Source organism: Oryza brachyantha, chromosome 11, assembly GCF_000231095.2.
Source record: "Oryza brachyantha chromosome 11, ObraRS2, whole genome shotgun sequence".
Classification (NCBI taxonomy): Eukaryota; Viridiplantae; Streptophyta; class Magnoliopsida; order Poales; family Poaceae; genus Oryza; species Oryza brachyantha.
The window spans coordinates 1,145,028-1,162,332 of record NC_023173.2 but is presented as its reverse complement, the minus strand read 5'-3'; the positions used below and the strand labels follow the sequence as shown (position 1 = coordinate 1,162,332).

The 17,305-nt window shown below is 40.3% G+C and overlaps 2 protein-coding genes across 2 annotated transcripts; one reads left to right on the top strand and one right to left on the bottom strand.

Annotated features, from left to right (window-relative positions):
* Positions 1 to 188: 188 nt before the first annotated feature.
* Positions 189 to 1,094, top strand: LOC102721030. The gene has a single exon (XM_006663116.3). The coding sequence runs from the start codon at positions 266 to 268 to the stop codon at positions 839 to 841; it is 576 nt and encodes a 191-aa protein (XP_006663179.2). The 5' UTR covers positions 189 to 265; the 3' UTR covers positions 842 to 1,094.
* Positions 1,095 to 8,804: 7,710 nt separating this feature from the next.
* Positions 8,805 to 15,263, bottom strand: LOC102709684 (alpha-L-arabinofuranosidase 1). The gene is given in 19 exon segments (XM_040528704.1): positions 8,805 to 9,072; positions 9,184 to 9,327; positions 9,413 to 9,605; positions 9,695 to 9,751; positions 9,902 to 10,005; positions 10,340 to 10,411; positions 10,519 to 10,637; positions 11,304 to 11,448; positions 11,945 to 11,997; positions 12,085 to 12,130; positions 12,231 to 12,376; positions 12,481 to 12,550; positions 13,193 to 13,364; positions 13,366 to 13,404; positions 13,406 to 13,545; positions 13,795 to 13,991; positions 14,191 to 14,245; positions 14,410 to 14,621; positions 15,075 to 15,263. Coding segments are annotated over 18 exon segments (2,079 nt in total). The 5' UTR covers positions 14,614 to 14,621; positions 15,075 to 15,263; the 3' UTR covers positions 8,805 to 8,949.
* Positions 15,264 to 17,305: the final 2,042 nt, after the last annotated feature.

The window sequence follows — 17,305 nt, the reverse complement described above, 5'->3', positions numbered from 1 at the left end:
CATAATCAATGCAACATAATTTATACGGTATTTTAAAAAATCTTCAATTTTCGGCAGATGCATTAGCCATAACGGGAGAGAAATTTACGGGGAATCAACAATCGATTCTACGGATCCACGCTATCCAATTATTAGTATTAATCGGAGATGATCTAATTTAATGCCATGCAAACCTATTCATATATAATTCATGCGCAGGAGCATCCCTCCAGAAAATCAATTCCATTAATTTCGACATCATCTTACAGATCGATCGAGGTTAGAGATGACAATGGCCTCCTCCAATGGCGTGACTGCCTTCTTCTTCCTCTTCGCTCTCCTCGTTGCGACGTCTCAGGCTCAACTCGCCGCCAGCACCGACTCGTTCATGGACGGTGCATGCAAGACCGTCGCCGGCGGCAGTGGTGGTGACATCAGCGTCGCGTTCTGCCGTGACGCACTCAGCTCCGACGGCCGGAGCCTAAACGCCAGTAGCTACCGGGACCTCGCCGTCGTCGCCGTCGACCTCCTCACGTCCAACGCGACGAGCACCAAGTCCAAGATCGACAGCATGCTGCACGACGACGGCGGCCTGAGACCCGGCGATGCGACGACGCGGTGCCTCCAGTCGTGCCAGGAGGCGTACGCCGGCGTGCTGCAAGCTCAGCCTGGCATCTTCTACAGCGTGCAGGCCGGCAGGTTCCCGGAGGCGACGTCGGCGCTGGAGAAATCGGCCGGTGCGGTGGAGGAATGCGAGAATGGGTTCGGGAAGAGCAATGTGGCGCCGCCGCTCACCGAGGAGGACGACGACACCTTCAAGCTTGCCAAGCTCGTCGCTTTATTGCTCCACGAGGAATCCTGATAGAGATAATAATGCTTATATAGCTATTGTTTCTTATTTTTTTCGCTTTTCATATATAGTCATATTTCACTTGTGTCCTTTTCAAATGGAGTAAACACAAAGATCTGGGAAGTTAAGATATATATGGATTTGCAATTAAAAGAGAAAGAACATGCAGACAAATAGCCCCTTTCTTTTCATTTCATCAAAGGGTATTGTGAACTTGTATAGCTCACATTGTTTGGCCGAACGTATATACTTCATCAGTACTCCCTCTAGCATGAGCATTGGATGGATGGTCTTTAAAACTAGTCTTGAAGTTCTATGTTCCCATATAATACATTTTTCTTAACAATAATATCATAACTATAGAAAACTGCTTTTAACTGTGAGAAGGAGAGACTATATATAAGTCGTATACATTTGACCAAACTTTAGTTCTAAATGGCCTACTTTTAATTCTTTTCTTTTCTCCATTTGAGTATGCAAAAAATTTCAGATTTAGCAACCACACAAATATCCCGCGCGCAACCAAGTGTGAGATATCTTCTGCTTTCTCCTTTTTATACAAGTCACTTTGAGTTTATTCTAAGTTAAATATTTAAAAATTTGATCAACTTTATAGAATAATGTACTATCATCCAAAACACCAAATTAATTTTATTAAATTTAACCTTAAATATATTGTTGTAGTATATTTATTTTATGTTAAAAGTATAGCAAATAATTTTATAGACCTGGTCAAACTTAAAGAAACTTGACTTAGGACGAGTATAATAAGTTAATAAGTGATGTAAGCGGACTTTAGAAATTGCAACTTCATATTTATGGTTATGTGAAGGGGAGAGGAAATGAGAGAGAAAAGAGCGGGTTATATATTTGCAGCGAGCTAAAACACAAGCTTCAAAACACTGAGTGTGTATGAGAGGTTTAAAACTCCAAGACTAAAAGTGTACGAGAGGTGAACCACATCGAAAATATAGCATATGTTAGTGTGAAACTATTATACAAGGTAGCTACATGCTAACTATTAATAATATGAAAAGATTTTGGAGTTAGTAGTTAGCTATTTTATTGATATTGCTCTTATAATATGACTAAGATAACATTTATTTATAGCCCGGAAGTGCATATCAATTCTTTCCATCTAAAAAGGTCCTAAAATACTTGCACGTAACAAAGCACTAGTTAATAACGGGGAAAGAAAATAACAAAAAATCAAGAGAGTAATTGATTGATTCTACGGATTCACTCTATCTAATCATTTATTGGAGACAATCAACTAGATCATTAAATGTGCATATATAAATTCAGGGCCAGCGCTGTGAAGGAATGCGAGAGCGGGTTCGGGAAGAGCAATGTGGCGTCGCCACTGAGTGCGGAGAACGACGACGCCTTCCAGCTTGCCGAGCTCATCGTTTTGTTGATCCGTTTCGAATCATGATAGCGATCGACAATGTTCTGCTTTAATTATCTTTTCTAATAACTAGCAAAAGTACCCATGCGTGGAACAGGGTCAGTTTAATTTTAATGGTATAAATTAAATTAAATTTTGAAACAATTTTTTAAAATAAATTGTGCATTGAGCCGAAAATAGTAAATTGTGGTCACAAACAATTGATTTATTAAACACACGTTGTATCGGGAAACTTGTAATTAAAAATAATAAATTATACTCAACATATATTAAATAAGATGTCTGGTCTTTTTGACAATGAAGAAAAACAGAGGCATACTAAAACATATATTATTTTCAACCATGTTCTTTGACTTCTGATCCATTTGAATTTTTTTTATTTAATACAAATGTTACATTTTAATCAGTGCATAGGGGATCTTTAATTTTCCTTTTTTTACCTTTCTCATGATATTCTCTTTCCTTTTTTTTCTTTTCTTTTCTCTTTTTTTCATTTTCTCATTTTCTCCTTTTTTTTTCTTCTTTCTTTTCCCTTTCTTATTTTCCTATGATACAAAAATCATAAACATTATCTTGCATTACAATCGTTCTAATCTCTATTTTTACTGCCTATCTCCGAGTAAAGATGGCAACAGTATATTTTCATCTCTTACCCACTCCGTGGGTAAAAAGATTCTCTCATACCATCAGGCAAATACAAGTGGGAAACATTGTTTCCATCCATGCTCCTGTACGGAATTTAATCCTCGCAAGACCGTGTCCCTGGTTAAACAACATATCCATCTCAAATTATATATATATAATCCAATACATATCATCCATATTTTATATCAATACATCTACCTATATTTATATATACTGATAGGAAATTCTCTTAAAAGCCACCACATTAATTATGGGATATCAAAAAGATAGAAACTCTCACATTCATGAAAAAGATCTTGACAATTCAATCTATACTGTTGTTGACGTCAAAAATGTGATTCGACGTGTCACACATGAAGTCCTGGGAGTCAATCTTAGATAGCTCCAGTGTAGGACCTAAATTCTTAGAAATATTGGGCGTGCTAATCAGTTTGATCCTCTAACTGACAAGATATAGCATGAAAAACAGTTAACCCTGAAATCGCTATCGGCCGGGATAGCCGATACCGTCCCAGGACCCTAGCCGATGAACTAGACGATCGACTTTACAGGAATTTTATGATAGTGAGGATAAATGTGCTCAATCGGCTAAGTCAAAAGCAGGATAAACACTAAACAGACCAACCAACCAATTAATCTTAAAAGATCAGACCCAACCGAGACAGTCTTAAGATTAATCAGCCGATCGGACCAATGCAGTGCTTAACTGACGTAAAATCGACAGCCGATAGGAGACTAAGTGTAGAATTTAAATATAAACCGGAAGGCTATACTAATTACCAGCATAAAAATAATAATCAACAACATACATGCTCACACTAGACCTAGAAGATCGAACCTAATCGAGACAATACAGATCTAAATATAACCATGCATGAGATCAGCTAATCATTGCAGCATGCGAATAATAAGATAGCAAACCAGCGTAATCTATCAACTAACCCATTAAACCTAGCTGATCGGACAGACCTCTATAAGCGGATCGCATCAAATTAATAACATAGATCAGACTTAACCGAGACAGTATGTAATCTAGCACAATATAATTATAGAAAACGTGAAGATCGATGAGCTTAATGAACCAATCAACAAATTACTCAAGATAATGCTGGCTAGAACTCCAGCGATAAGCCCTCACGAGTGCTCGATCTAATCTGACAACATAAATCCAGCCAATCAGATTGATCGGACCAAACCGAGACAGAACCAAGTTAACTAAAGTCATGCCGGCAGATCAAACAGAAGAACCCGTGAGGACTTGATCGAGAACTACTATTACTTCAAGCCAAAATAGATTAAAGCAATAATAGAACTCAACCTGCCGATCAACCAGGCAGAAGATCGGACTTAACCGAGACAGTCCTGGTCCAGTTGATCGACGGGTTTTGACGAACAATAACTTACATTGCGAAGCTGACAAACCACACGCCGAAAGCTCAAGCAAGTCAAAGGTTTTGAGGCGATGCGCCAAATTGGCCCCAGGCACCCATATTTATAACCCCGGGTGTTAACTAATCTATCCGGATAAGAATCCGTTACTAACTAACTTCTAACCCTCGGACTTTAATTAGAAATAAAATTCCTAAACAAACTCTAAGCTAAGGCCTAATTATTTAACACGGACTCACAGCTAACACCGAATCTATATTTAAGCTTTGGGCCCAATAGGACTTCAGTTCATGTCCGATTCGGACTCCATCGGCCGCATCCCTGACGTTTCCAGATTCCTGCCTCCAACCGATTCACCTTTTCCTATCCGATTCAGTTTCTAGTTGTGTCTCAATTCATAACGGCAATTTGCTAAAATTTGGCGTTAACACATGCCCCCCCAATTTCGGAATAACTCATTGTTCCGAAATTTCCTCTCGTGTAACCGATTTCTGCCATCGGCTCTCACTGTAGCAACGTTACAATCTCAACGACTCCCATGTTTTGGCACATTGTGCTAACGGTCATTTCCCTGTCGCTTGCATTATAAGCTTCCTTCCTCCCAGACTTAGCCCTTTCTCGCCATTGCTCTCTCCTCCTTCCTTAAGCTCCCGCGACTCTCCCACGTGCTCTCTGCCCTCATTGCGCCAAGCTCTTCCCTGCTAGATTCTTAGCCAGGTTGAGGAGGGCATTGACTTGTGCCATCTCGTCCTGGGATGGCAGAGAGGACCATGATTCCTGAAATACGGGAGCATGTCCGACGAAGGCAGTAAGGGAGTTATTCAGGTTCCGACAGTAAAACCAGAGAGAATGCCAGCCCTTCAAGGAAGTCTTCATCGGCAGAGTGAACCAAGTCTTTTTGCATCCTTCCCATAGCTGAATGTCGGCATCTCCAGTTGCCGAGGGCCACAGCTTGGTTGGCTAGGGCTTAACGGTGAAAAGGTGCCAAAAAAGATTGAAGTGGGGAGGGATGCCAAGGAAGGTCTCTCAAATGTAGATGAAGATGGAGATTTACAAGATTGAGTTGGGGTTTAGATGATGGTGTTCAATCCCATAAAAATCTAGCAACCCCCGAAAGAAGGAGGACACCAGAAGACCAAATACCCGCTCAAAAAAGGGTTCAAAAACCACTATTTCCCTAGAGTCCGGAGTGGGGAACGACTCACCGAGGGTGCAGCGGCATCCAAGGAGCTCCTTCCCCGGGATCAGGCTGACCTTTGTCATCACCGCCAGGTTCTGCTCCGTGTTCGCTGAGGTGTGCCAGGCGTTTAGCGGAAGCTCCTTCTCTGATTGATCGAGGGCTATCATGGTGGCGCGGGATGACGGCGGCGAGGTGAGGCGGTCGATTAAGGGTACGCGCAAGGTGGGCTCGAGGGCTTAGGCTAGGGTTTGAGCACCATAAGTTCACCGGAGCAATGGGAGGAAAGAAAACAGTGAGTGGGGAATGGAATGATGACCGCGGCGAAGAAGATGAAGGGGTATATCAACGGAATGGCTAAGTGGGCCGTTAATGGGCCTAACGGCTATAAGATTTCCGTTGCTGGGCTAAATGTCGTTGTGTCTCTTCACAAGCAGAGCGGGCTGAAATTTTAGGTGCTGGCACAATTGATGTCATGCTATTTTCAAGGGTGGATGCGAGTTTTATGGGAACGCCAAATGGTAACATAAATTCGTAATTTCCCTTAACTCCGGGAATCGACGGTGCGCCTATATAGTAGGCACATGGTCGCACTTTTACGTGCATTGGTCGATATCGCCCATGTCACTTAATAGCGCTTCTTAGTCTGTGCCTAAACTTTGAGTAAACCCGAATATACTCGATACTAACTACTCGGCTATAATGGTTAAGCTAGTCAGCATAACCTACCCTACAGGCATAACATAATCTGAGATTATATGTCTGGGGGAGCATGGCACAAAAATCATCTCCAAACCACTCGGGTGTAGAACGCCAGAGCTGGTACCACTCGGGTCCAGAAGCACTCGGAACAGTGTTGCTCGAGTCGGGACACTCGATATGTCGAGAACGTCTTTTTGGTTAACGGTCCATAGATGACTCTATTAATTGTTACGCATTTAAGTATAGAGTCGGGGGGCTACACCTATTAGGTGCATCACCTAATTCTTTCTTCCATTCAGAGCCCTCCACAGCCTCTACAATCATTACGGAGTACTTGGGATCACCTGAGAAACACTCGGGGAGCGTCTGGGAAGCACTCAGATTATGTCGAGCGAGCTGCGTGAAGACGTCATCCATGATATGGATATCTAAGTGAATGATTTGCGCTGCTACTGACGACTCCAGGGACTGCTGTGGGATACTTATACCAGGGGTATCCGTAGACTACATGAATACGTACGGTCAATAGGGTACCGAATAGGAAGGAGTATGTATCTGTATGGTATCTGCTAGGAGTTTGGTAGCTATCGGATTGCATGCTGTGTACACCATATCCGGGCTGTAATCGAACTGGGATAGATCTTAGTCTTGTTGGACTAGGATTCTACCATATCTGTAACCCTACCCCCGCTATATAAAGGGGTACGAGGCACCCCCTTGAGGTCACGGAGATTCATCTACGCAACACGATGGCCAAGCAGGAGTAAGGTATTATCTCGCCTAGCCGAGAGCCTGAATCTAGGTAAATCATCTTCTTCTTCATCTTAAACATCGAGTTCCGAGCCTAATAGCCACCCTATAAGTTTATTGCCGACATCAATCGTCGACAATAAGCATAAGCGAAAAGATTTGGGCAAAAATTTCTCATAAATCACAATGCAAGTAGAGACAAATCAATGCGCCTCTGTTACTGACAAGTTCAGCCCATAGCCCACCAGCCTCGGCATGGTTGATCTCCTAGAGAAGAACAAAAAGAAGATACAAGAGGGGAAATGGAATCCCACATTCCCGTGGAAGAAATGCAAGAACAAGAAAGAAGAGGGAAAAAAATTCAGAAATTGATCGCCTCGAAGAACACTCCAAAGAGTGTGTCTGGGATCTTCCGAGCATGCGAGGCTGAAGCATCAACCTTAGATCATTGCTTGAGTTGTCGCTTGTCGGCCTCTACTGATCAAGCGCCTGCAGCTATGCTTGATCAGTAGAGGACGACAAGAGACAACTGAAGCAGTGATCAAGGTTGATACTTAAGCCTCGCTGGCTCGAAAGATCCCAGGTACACACTCTCTCTCTCTGTACCAGGGGGTTGCTAGCTAGCTTGAGCTTCCTGCTGTGGCATGTTCATGGCAAATAGGAGCCACGAGACTGAACTGGAGCCCAGTTATACGTGCCTCCCTATTCTTCACTCCATAACCCAACAAACACATGCATTTTCATGTAAACAGCTTCCACCAGGGGTGGATCCAATGTGGGTGCTGGGGGGCTCAAGCCCCCCTACCCGCTAGATCCCTATAGAAAATAAGAGAGATGAAAGGAAGAAAAATAGAGAAAATATGAAGAGTAGAGAGGCTAAAGGAGAAAGAAGGCAATTAGTCCCCCCTAATTTGCTAATCTGGATCTGCCCCGGGCTTCCACTTAGCTAGATGTAGTTTTGTTACTCCCTTCAGACTACTATTCCAGAGGTTAACTATCCGAGAGGAGTTAATCATGTCTGTAAACCTTAACCAACCATGATCAAAGATGTTTAGGAGTAATGGATAAACTTGTCTTGATGGCGATAACTCTGTGTGGATAAGGCAGAAGTTTCTCTCTTCGACATTTTATTCTCTTGTGATTTTATCAACCAGCTAGTGAGTTTCTTCTCTGCTAGGCTTCTCAAAATGTAAAGGCCAAAAATTTGAGAACACAGTACAACGCAGACGCTCACAACCCCCTATGAGCACCTCCGAAGACTAATCCCGAAGTCACGCTCACAACGCACGCATATAACTTTCTGACCTGGATCCAACCAAAGAAGGAAGATGTATGGCCTCCCAGCAAAGCCCCTATGAACACCTCATAAACATATAACTTTCTGACCTAGATCCAACCAAAGAAGGAAGATGTATGGCCTCCAAGCAAAGCCCCTATGAACACCTCATAAAACTGGCCGGCATCCCCGAAGTCATCACGGACGCCTCGTTGTCGACCTCCCACTGAAATTACAAAGCCATTAGAAAATCGCTCCAACGAGAAGTTGAACTCAAGACCTCAGGTGCTACTAAGGCCTTTGTAACAACTAGGCTACAGGTCCTTTCGCAATTGCCGCTATACTTAATAGGGAACATGCTAGATTTACGGTATCTACAAAAGAATGAACAGGCATCCTACGAGGGACTGGGGTCCATTTGGATCTGCTCAATGCTAAACTCAGATTTTCGGTACTTAATCTAAGCCTTAATTTCTATACAAATATGTTATCTAGCCCAAGAGCCCATATTTTCTCCTTCTGGCTTCCTTTTCTCTAGGTCAAACAAAGCATTAAAGCAATGGCATGTGCCATACTGCCATCTAGTCTCATCCAATACAAATATAGAGAAGGCGAAAAAAAAAGCAAATAAGCCTGATGTGAATTTTATTCATCATTTCCTATGAGTTACACTATACAGTAGTGCTTCAAGATACAAGCATATATATAGACAGCTGGCTCGTATTCCCATATCACATCTTATGTATTTCTGCCGCTATTCTCATGGTGCCGTTTCACATCTCTGCCACGAGTTTGGACTGGGCCAGCGCAAGATCGAATGAGGAGAAAGAGTGAGGAGCAAGTGTGACTTTCATCTGCTCTGCAGCATTGGCCAGCTGGCTTTTGACCGGCACAACCTGGTTTGGTTACATGAGCAAGCATTGGCTTCAGATGACCAAAAACTACAAACTCTTCTATTCATTGAGATGTAGTTATATAGAGAGAGAAAACAGAAATGGTTGGCTTACCTTATTTGGGTTACTGAAAGAATTTTCATCCATCACATTGCTGGAAGTGAGAACAGTGGCAGTTGATCCCACTGTGTTGACACGGGCCTGAAGCCCAGTTACAGAGATCGTGAGGCTTACTTGATCTGACCCAAAGTTTATAATCTGCATAGCATATTTCAAGATCAATTCATGAGATTATGCAATCCCCCTACAGATGGAGAGTAGGTTGAGAAAAAGAATTCCTTGCCTTTACTCTTAGGAAGCTATTTTCAGAGTCTTGCCAAGTAATTGCGGATGCTGCCAGAGAACCGGAGTAGCTGGAAGTGATTGTAATTGGATGAATCATAGCACCACTAGATTCACGGAAAAGCGTCTGCATCCAGTAACTAGGAGTTCCATATTGTTGCCAAGAGTTAAATACAATAGCGTCTGGGTTCCACCTGATTGTTTGATTCAAACATTATTACACTACTTGTTAAGTCAACAAGAAAACAAGAACCAAGGAAACCATGGAGTCCGCAAAACTCACGTTTGATCATTATTGTTCACGAAGAGTGGTGCATAACTTGCCATCTGAACAATATCACTGCAAAGAACCAACAAGAGGTTACCTAACTCACCGTAAAGATCTTCAATTTGTTAGTAGATCTTAATAAAGATCTATCTAGGAAAGCTCAAGCGTGATCTCCACACATTCCAAGTTAGAAATAAGAGCATTGTTTCAAGGAAAGATCACCTATTCTTCTCCAGTCCAGTAAGGAAAGCAGCCTCTGCCAATGAAGCAAGAAGACTTCCTCTACCTGCATCACTTCTCCATACGGCATATTCACTAACAAAAGCCTGGAACCAAGACATATTAAGAAATATCTTTAATGGCTAACAGGATGAGAATATATCAATAAGGCAGTGCATCAATAATGTGATAAGTAAATAAGCATAAGAAGCAACAAGGTTCCCAAGATTATCCAAAACATGGAAACACACATGACTTGGATGCACCGTGGATGTTACTGAATTGTTCATTAAGAAATAGAGAACGGGATCATTCTGAGAATAATACCAAGAGATGTCATGAAGTCCCACAAATTGGGAGATTTTGCAATGCTGTTTGACAAGCATCTTCCCACAAATGAAAAGGTTCACAGAGCAATGGAAGTCCAGGCATATAACGTACCTTGGGCCCATTACGAGATGAGCTGTCAAATGTATTCTTCATCGAAAACAAAGTCTTAGAATCAGTATAGACCTGGAAGAAGAAGCACTGTTAGAATTTAATAAATGGGAAAAGCACTGACATTGGTGACAAGAATGAGAGAAACTACAGAAGAGAACTCCACAGAATGAGTGGTTTACATGGAAATCATATAAATCAGCAGGATGGTCAAGTGGACTTGATGAAGCATCACAATTTGAAATCATTTGAATGTCTGGATAGGCCTCCCTTATAGCATTATAAAACTTGAGGTAATTACCTGTATAATAGCAAAGAGAATATCATGCATGTGCCTAAAACGAGAATTCAACAGTTGCTCTCTACACAGAGTAAAAGGACAATGCCATTGGAGCTTCTGATTGAATACGAATAGTTTTAAAAAAAAATCCATACTTTAGTGTATTTTTGCTACGAGGACTCGTTTTTTATGTGTTACTGATCCTAGTTTATTTGCAAGGATAAAAAATGAGAGCATCTATGAGTACATTGGCTTGACAAACTACAATGGAGAAAAAGGAGAGCATATGGAACAAGAAAAGGTAATATTATATGAAGATCAAAATATTGCTCTATAAAATTTTTGCTCTGGAGATTTATGCGAAATTAATTAAAAACTTCTCAGGAAACAGATACAGCATCATAGAAAAGTTTGGACCTTTATTTCCCTCTGGTTCATATAGAAATTTATTTTATTGGGCTAATTAATTTTGAAATACATGTCCAATCACAAAACAAGAACCTGTTGAAAGAAGAGAGAGAGGGAGTTGAGTGATTATATCCATAAAAAGCATTTTACAGGATTAGCATGGTCCATGTGCACATCCTTCTCAATTATGAACCTTCTTAGAAAATTGCAGACAAGCCTGTTCAACTAATCTGGTTTTATAGTGAGGTGGATAAATTAAGAAAGTAGCTGAGGATATACCGCGGTAAAATTTTTTCCCACAATCTTCATTTCCAATTGCAACATATTTGACAGGGAATGGTTCAGGGTGCCCCATTGCAGCTCTAACAGAACCCCATGTTGATTCTGCACTCCCCCTTGCAAACTCTAGACTGTCCAATACGTCCTGTGGAGATGTTCCAAAAAAAAGGTGGTGTTATAACTATCTCAATTCAGGAAAAGATATATTTGGTATTCTTGATCTGTAAGTAGATCAGAATGCAAATTCAGGTTAAACATCATCACTGTTCATGAACTTTGTGATTTTTTTCTTGTGAATTATAGAGTAACAACAAGCCCAAAATAATCTCTACTTTTGTACATGGAAAATCAGTTCTTTCTCAATAGTGAGAAAACAAGACAAGTGTTTTAGCATCATTCAATGAGACTCATCATATGCATCTTCATTCTTAGGATCTGCACAATCAAGATCTTTAATATTTAGATGTGAAGAGACAAAAGATGAAACACTACTAGGATGGTAGTAAAGATAATATTAATTTTCTCACACATCATATCCATGGTAATGCCCAGCCAAAGCTAGGACGGTACCATGCATTTTTAAAGTGCAAAGCATCTCGGTGGCAGAACATGAACTAGAGAGTTTAGATTTCAGAACATACTTTTACAAAAGGAGCAATTGCAGCAGTATCAACTTCGTCATTATGGCTGATTCCTGATATTTTAAAAGATTTTATTAGCAATCAAGGAGGCCAGTGATGGACTGATGGTAATCGAGATGTAAAAATATGGCAATTATTACCATTGTTGAACACCCAGATTGGGGCAGCACCCAGGTCCTCAGAAAGCTTCGATGCAGAGTATAAAGTTTTCATTAGCAAAAATAGAGTTCAAAGAAATATATGATCAGGAGGGACAAGAAAAAGAAAGACAGAAATAAAATGGTACCTGGAGAAACTCATAATATCCAAGGCCATCATCAGTCCAGTAATGCCAAACATCCCCAAAGTGTCCAGGCCTCTCTTCCCATGGACCAATAGATTCTCTCCAAATGAATGCATTCCTTAACCATTCCCCCTCCACGAAGCAACCTCCTACGGTTGTTTGCAGGGAACTCAAGTCAATTATCCCAGACTTCTATTCTATGTATGTGCGGATATCAAAAACTTGATTTTCAATTGGAATATACAGCTCATACCAGGGAATCTCAAGAATCGTGGTTTCAGATCCAACATCATAGATATAAGTTCTGTGCGAAAACCATGTCCCTGTATGTGAAAAAGAAATGTTGGCAGCACTTGAAAAAACTCATGAGGACTTAAGCATTATCATACGCTATAGATAGATAGCTAATTCATGTTGTCAGCAAGATAAAATTAGTTCAAAGATTTTAATATCCTAAACAGACTAACCAACGTGTGAACAGCCTATGCAATTATGTATTGACAAGGGCATCAAATGCCTTCAGTTGAGGACAATTATTTTTCTTGTGCGTATAATGGCATGTAGATGGCCTGCACCATTCCATAAAAGTAGTTGGACATAATTAAGTCTGCTTGTTTAGTCGTTTGGGTGCCACCCCTAAGTGTATTTTATGAGGCACATGGCATCAATATCATGTGCAGGAAACAACTAGATTTTGAGGTCACATAGAACAATTTAACGTGATCAAGGTAAATACTAAAGAAAAAATTTAGATGTTAACAGAAAATGACACTTAAGTATGATTCTTTTAATGAAGAATTGTGTATCTTGTAATTTGTATGCATCTTGTTTTGGACAATAGGTGTCATTGATTAGCAGAATGCGCCATATTCCTATCTAGAACTAAAAATGAATAACTGATGTTGTTTTTTATCAACTTGTTTCCTTTCTCCAGTAAGAAAGTTTGACAACAAAATATAATATACCTTGTATGTGTCTGAAGGCATGAGTGATACTTGATCAAACCATACAACTCCCTTCTTGTTAGTTGTTATTTGAAGCCTTGAGGTTCTATTTGTTCCACTAGCAACCAATTTCTGCTCCAGTTTTGTCCAATTCGATGCCCCAGAAACCCTGAAACAATATAATCCTTTCAGCCAATGGGAATGGGAAAATATGCTTGCTCTCCTGTCCTAACTGAGAGAAAAGATACTAACGGGATGGTAGTTGAAGCCAGATTTTGCAACCCATCGGAGCTTGTTAAGGAAACCGTCAAATCCACAGTTTCTGGTGATTTAACATACATCACTAAATTGTAGGTCTTTCCATCTTCTATGTTCTGGAGGTTGATATGACAATTAAGGATGATCAATGTATTGGAAAGGAAGCATTGCAAAAGTTAGGAAAACAAATGTTTACTATATTTTGTCAACACAAGTGTATGAAAGAGCTATCACTACCTAAAAAATTGAAACAGGATGTGTTGATATCCATGATTTTACTAGTCACTTTTATGAGAGCAAAAAAAAAACAACACAAAAATGACAGTGTAACAACAACTTAAGAACAACAATACTAAATCCCATACCATGCCCCAGAAACCTGGGTTGTAAATGCCTACACCACCAGCGGGGCAATCATCACAGAGAACTTCCATCCTTAGAGCAACAGTATTCCGACTAAAACATGATGTTCGATCAGTTGCCACAAATACAGAAGAGTCATCTCCAATGATGGACCATGGATCAATGTTTGATGGGGTATGAGGTCCTCCAGCTTCAAAACCTGCACATAAAGCCCATAAACTTGTTGTACAATAGTACTAAACTCTGAATGTCAATATAATTCCAAAGAGAGGGCATCTTATTTTCTTTCAAGCTTATTCTTTTGATCAAAGTTTTGCATCCAGTTTACAGAATTACTTCTATGCTGAAAGATAGGGAAAAACACAATTGAATAAATGCATGTAACATAATTGAATTACCTCTGTTACTAACAAGTTCTGCCCATATTCCACCAGCTCCTGCATGATTGATCTCCTACAATAGTAGCCAAGATAATTATTGTCAGAACATAGTGGAACATGTAGGCTGCATTCGTTTACAAGCCTGTTCTAAACATGCTATTCATACATGAGAATCCTAACAAATTTCCAGAGGAAAGGATAAACTGATATGGTGCAAAACAGAATTACACGACTCACCTCAAAAAATATTCCAAATAGTGTGTCAGGGATCTGTCGAGCAAGTTGTGGCGAAGCATCGACCTTGAGGACCGCTGTTTGGGTCGCCTTTAATTCTGATGCTAGACATTTGCAGCCGAGGCAGAACAGAAGCAAGAAGAAGAATATGGTACTCAGGGATGCTTGTCTGGAACCCATACTTGGACCTGTAAACACTAGTGCCATACGTTTTTCTGTTGAACAAATAAGGGCAGAAGATGAGACAGTATGAGAAGTCAACACTCAACAGAGGTAATTGACATCAATGGGTAGGTGCTATTACGGCATCAAAACAGAGATACCATTAGAAGAAACCAAAGGCAAACATAGGGAGACAGTGATATGTGCAAAACCATGCATACAAGACAAGCACAGTCGCAATCATTTGCTCAACTGGAGTACAATTTTATTAGAAGATGATAAAAGCGTTGACGCCAGACTACAAAATAAACAGTAAATTTGGTAAGGACTAGGAAAGATGAGTCAAGATGATCTCATCCCATCATCAACACAAAGGTCAATGAATTCCCTTGTAGTGGTCATTTCATCGAACAGGTTGTTTGCATAACCATTAACGAAAGAAGCAGATCTTGAACCAGAAGAAGACAAGCAGGAAGAGCAGTAATCGATTGATCGAGATTCCTCACCATAAGCCCACCAATATCCGAGACCTCAGGAAGGAAGTAAGGAAGGAAGGAAGGAAGGAGGGCGGACAGAGAGAAGAGGAGGCGAGGCTTTGGAGTTAAGTAGAGGAGAACCGGGAGGCGGAGTGGCAGTGGCAGTGGCTTTGAAGGGAAGACCTCGAGAGGGGAGGGGAGGGATGCACGCAAGCGGTGTGGGGGAGGAGGAGGAGCTCGCGGGCGGGCGGGCGGGCGGCTGATGGTGAAGCGGCGGCGCGGGCAGCACTTGCTTGCCGGCGCGGCGGTTGGGTGCGCGCGCGGCCCCCACTGACACGTCGGATTATCCGTAGCATTTATTTGCTCGTGGAATGGATCACGCAACGGCATCTGCCTCCCTGTGGTTGTCTCTCCGTGGTCCAGGTGCCGTCGAAAATATTTAGTTGTAGCATTAAAATTTCAAAATTCCGAACACCAAATATTTTTTAAATATCTAATGCCGCGTTCGGGAGATGATATATGGGGTTAGTTATCAAGGCGTGGAAAACGTAACAATAGAATAGTATATGATTAATTAATTATTAATTATAAAAAAATAAAAAATGGATTATACGATTTTTTTATACAACTTTCCAATAGAATTTTTTTCAAAAAACACACCATTTAACAGTTGGGAAAGTGTGTGCGTGGAAAAAAAGAAAATCTGGGTAAGTTAACCCACCTCCCGGACACAGCCTAATTTGAAAGAACAATACTATAATATATAATATGGTTGTGTTCTTTTATTAGATGAAAATAAAAAAATGTCTAGTTTTTATAATAATAGCTATTTCATGAATTTAGGGTTTAGGTTCCCTATTTCATGGTACAAACGACGTAGAAAAATCTAATTTAGAAATATAAGGTGATCAAGCTCTTTATATAGAAACTTCTCTTAAAAGAAATTATATCTTTTAGCAATTTATAAAGAGTGAACGTAAAAGTTAAGAAATAATCTATGTAAAAAGAGCTCAGCCGTAAAGTTGATTTGTCTTAAAGTACTGCCGCGTCACAATATCATAAATTTATTAGACTTTACAAATTTATTTCAATATAAATTAATTGTTATAATTATACTTAATGGTCCTAAACATTGAATATTTAGCCGTGTGCAAAAGAGGGGAAGAAATCTGAGCAAAAGAAAGCACAAGATAAAAGAGAGGGGAAACCAATTTTAAACAAAGAGGATGTTACTGTTCCTTGCTATCACAATGGATTAGGTGGTTGGGTCTCCATCAGAGTTAGAAGTACTGCTTAAAAGATCAGATAATACAGATTACCTAATCAATTAATTTGAATAACGCAAGTATTAGGTCTACATTCTTTTATACCAGATTATTTCTCGCTTTTACTAATGAATTTCTTGAACAACTAGACGGTGCCACTTTTATTAAAAGTTTATACATAAACGTTGATCGTCATATTTGTAGAGTGGATTTTAAATTGTACAGTACTAGTAGTTAATTTTTAAGTAGCCATCGAATAATAAGATAATCTTTCATTTTATTTATTTTTCATCAACCAGAAAAGTACAACGAGACTTGGTCAGCACTATGGCGCGGTGAAAAGCCATACTGAAATGTTTATCGTAGAGGAATAATCAGGGGTGCAGGTGGTGTGGCATTGTAATAATATTTTAAACATTGTAATATTTATTTAGAAGGATTGTAGTGAACAGCTTGTAGAAATCGAAAGTGATCTACATGTGGCGTTTTGTATTAGTACATTAATCTGATTAATTCCTGGATAGGACAACAGGCAGGAGAAACAAAATGGCCAGATTATCCGTAGGCAAATCAAGGAAGTGTTGGCCGCGCATGCATGCAATATATATTGGCAGTAGCCATCCCGGCCATCTCGTCCTCTGTGATCATGCCTTGCTTGGCTCTAAACGCAAGGAACATCATGTCGATCGATGATATTCATAGGTACATGCGCGATAGGGATGGGTCACAATACATATTTACCACTGCATGCAATAGTACTGCTCGATCAATTATAAGAAAATCACCGAAATAATATATATGCGTATGCGTGCACTGAACTGCACACAGGAGAAACGCACTTCTGCACGCATATATTGCTCCCTCCATGGATGGATTGATCGACAGATATATATATGTGATGGATCGATTTCTTAGATATGATGTTGCGTGTCCGTTTTGCCAAAAAAGTACGTACGTGATTGGTCTTTACATGTGTAGGAGTATATCCGCTGGAGA

Coding starts and splice junctions, on each gene's coding strand:
- LOC102721030 (XM_006663116.3), top strand. CDS start 266: ATGACAATGGCCTCCTCCAATGGCGTGACTGCCTTCTTCTTCCTCTTC.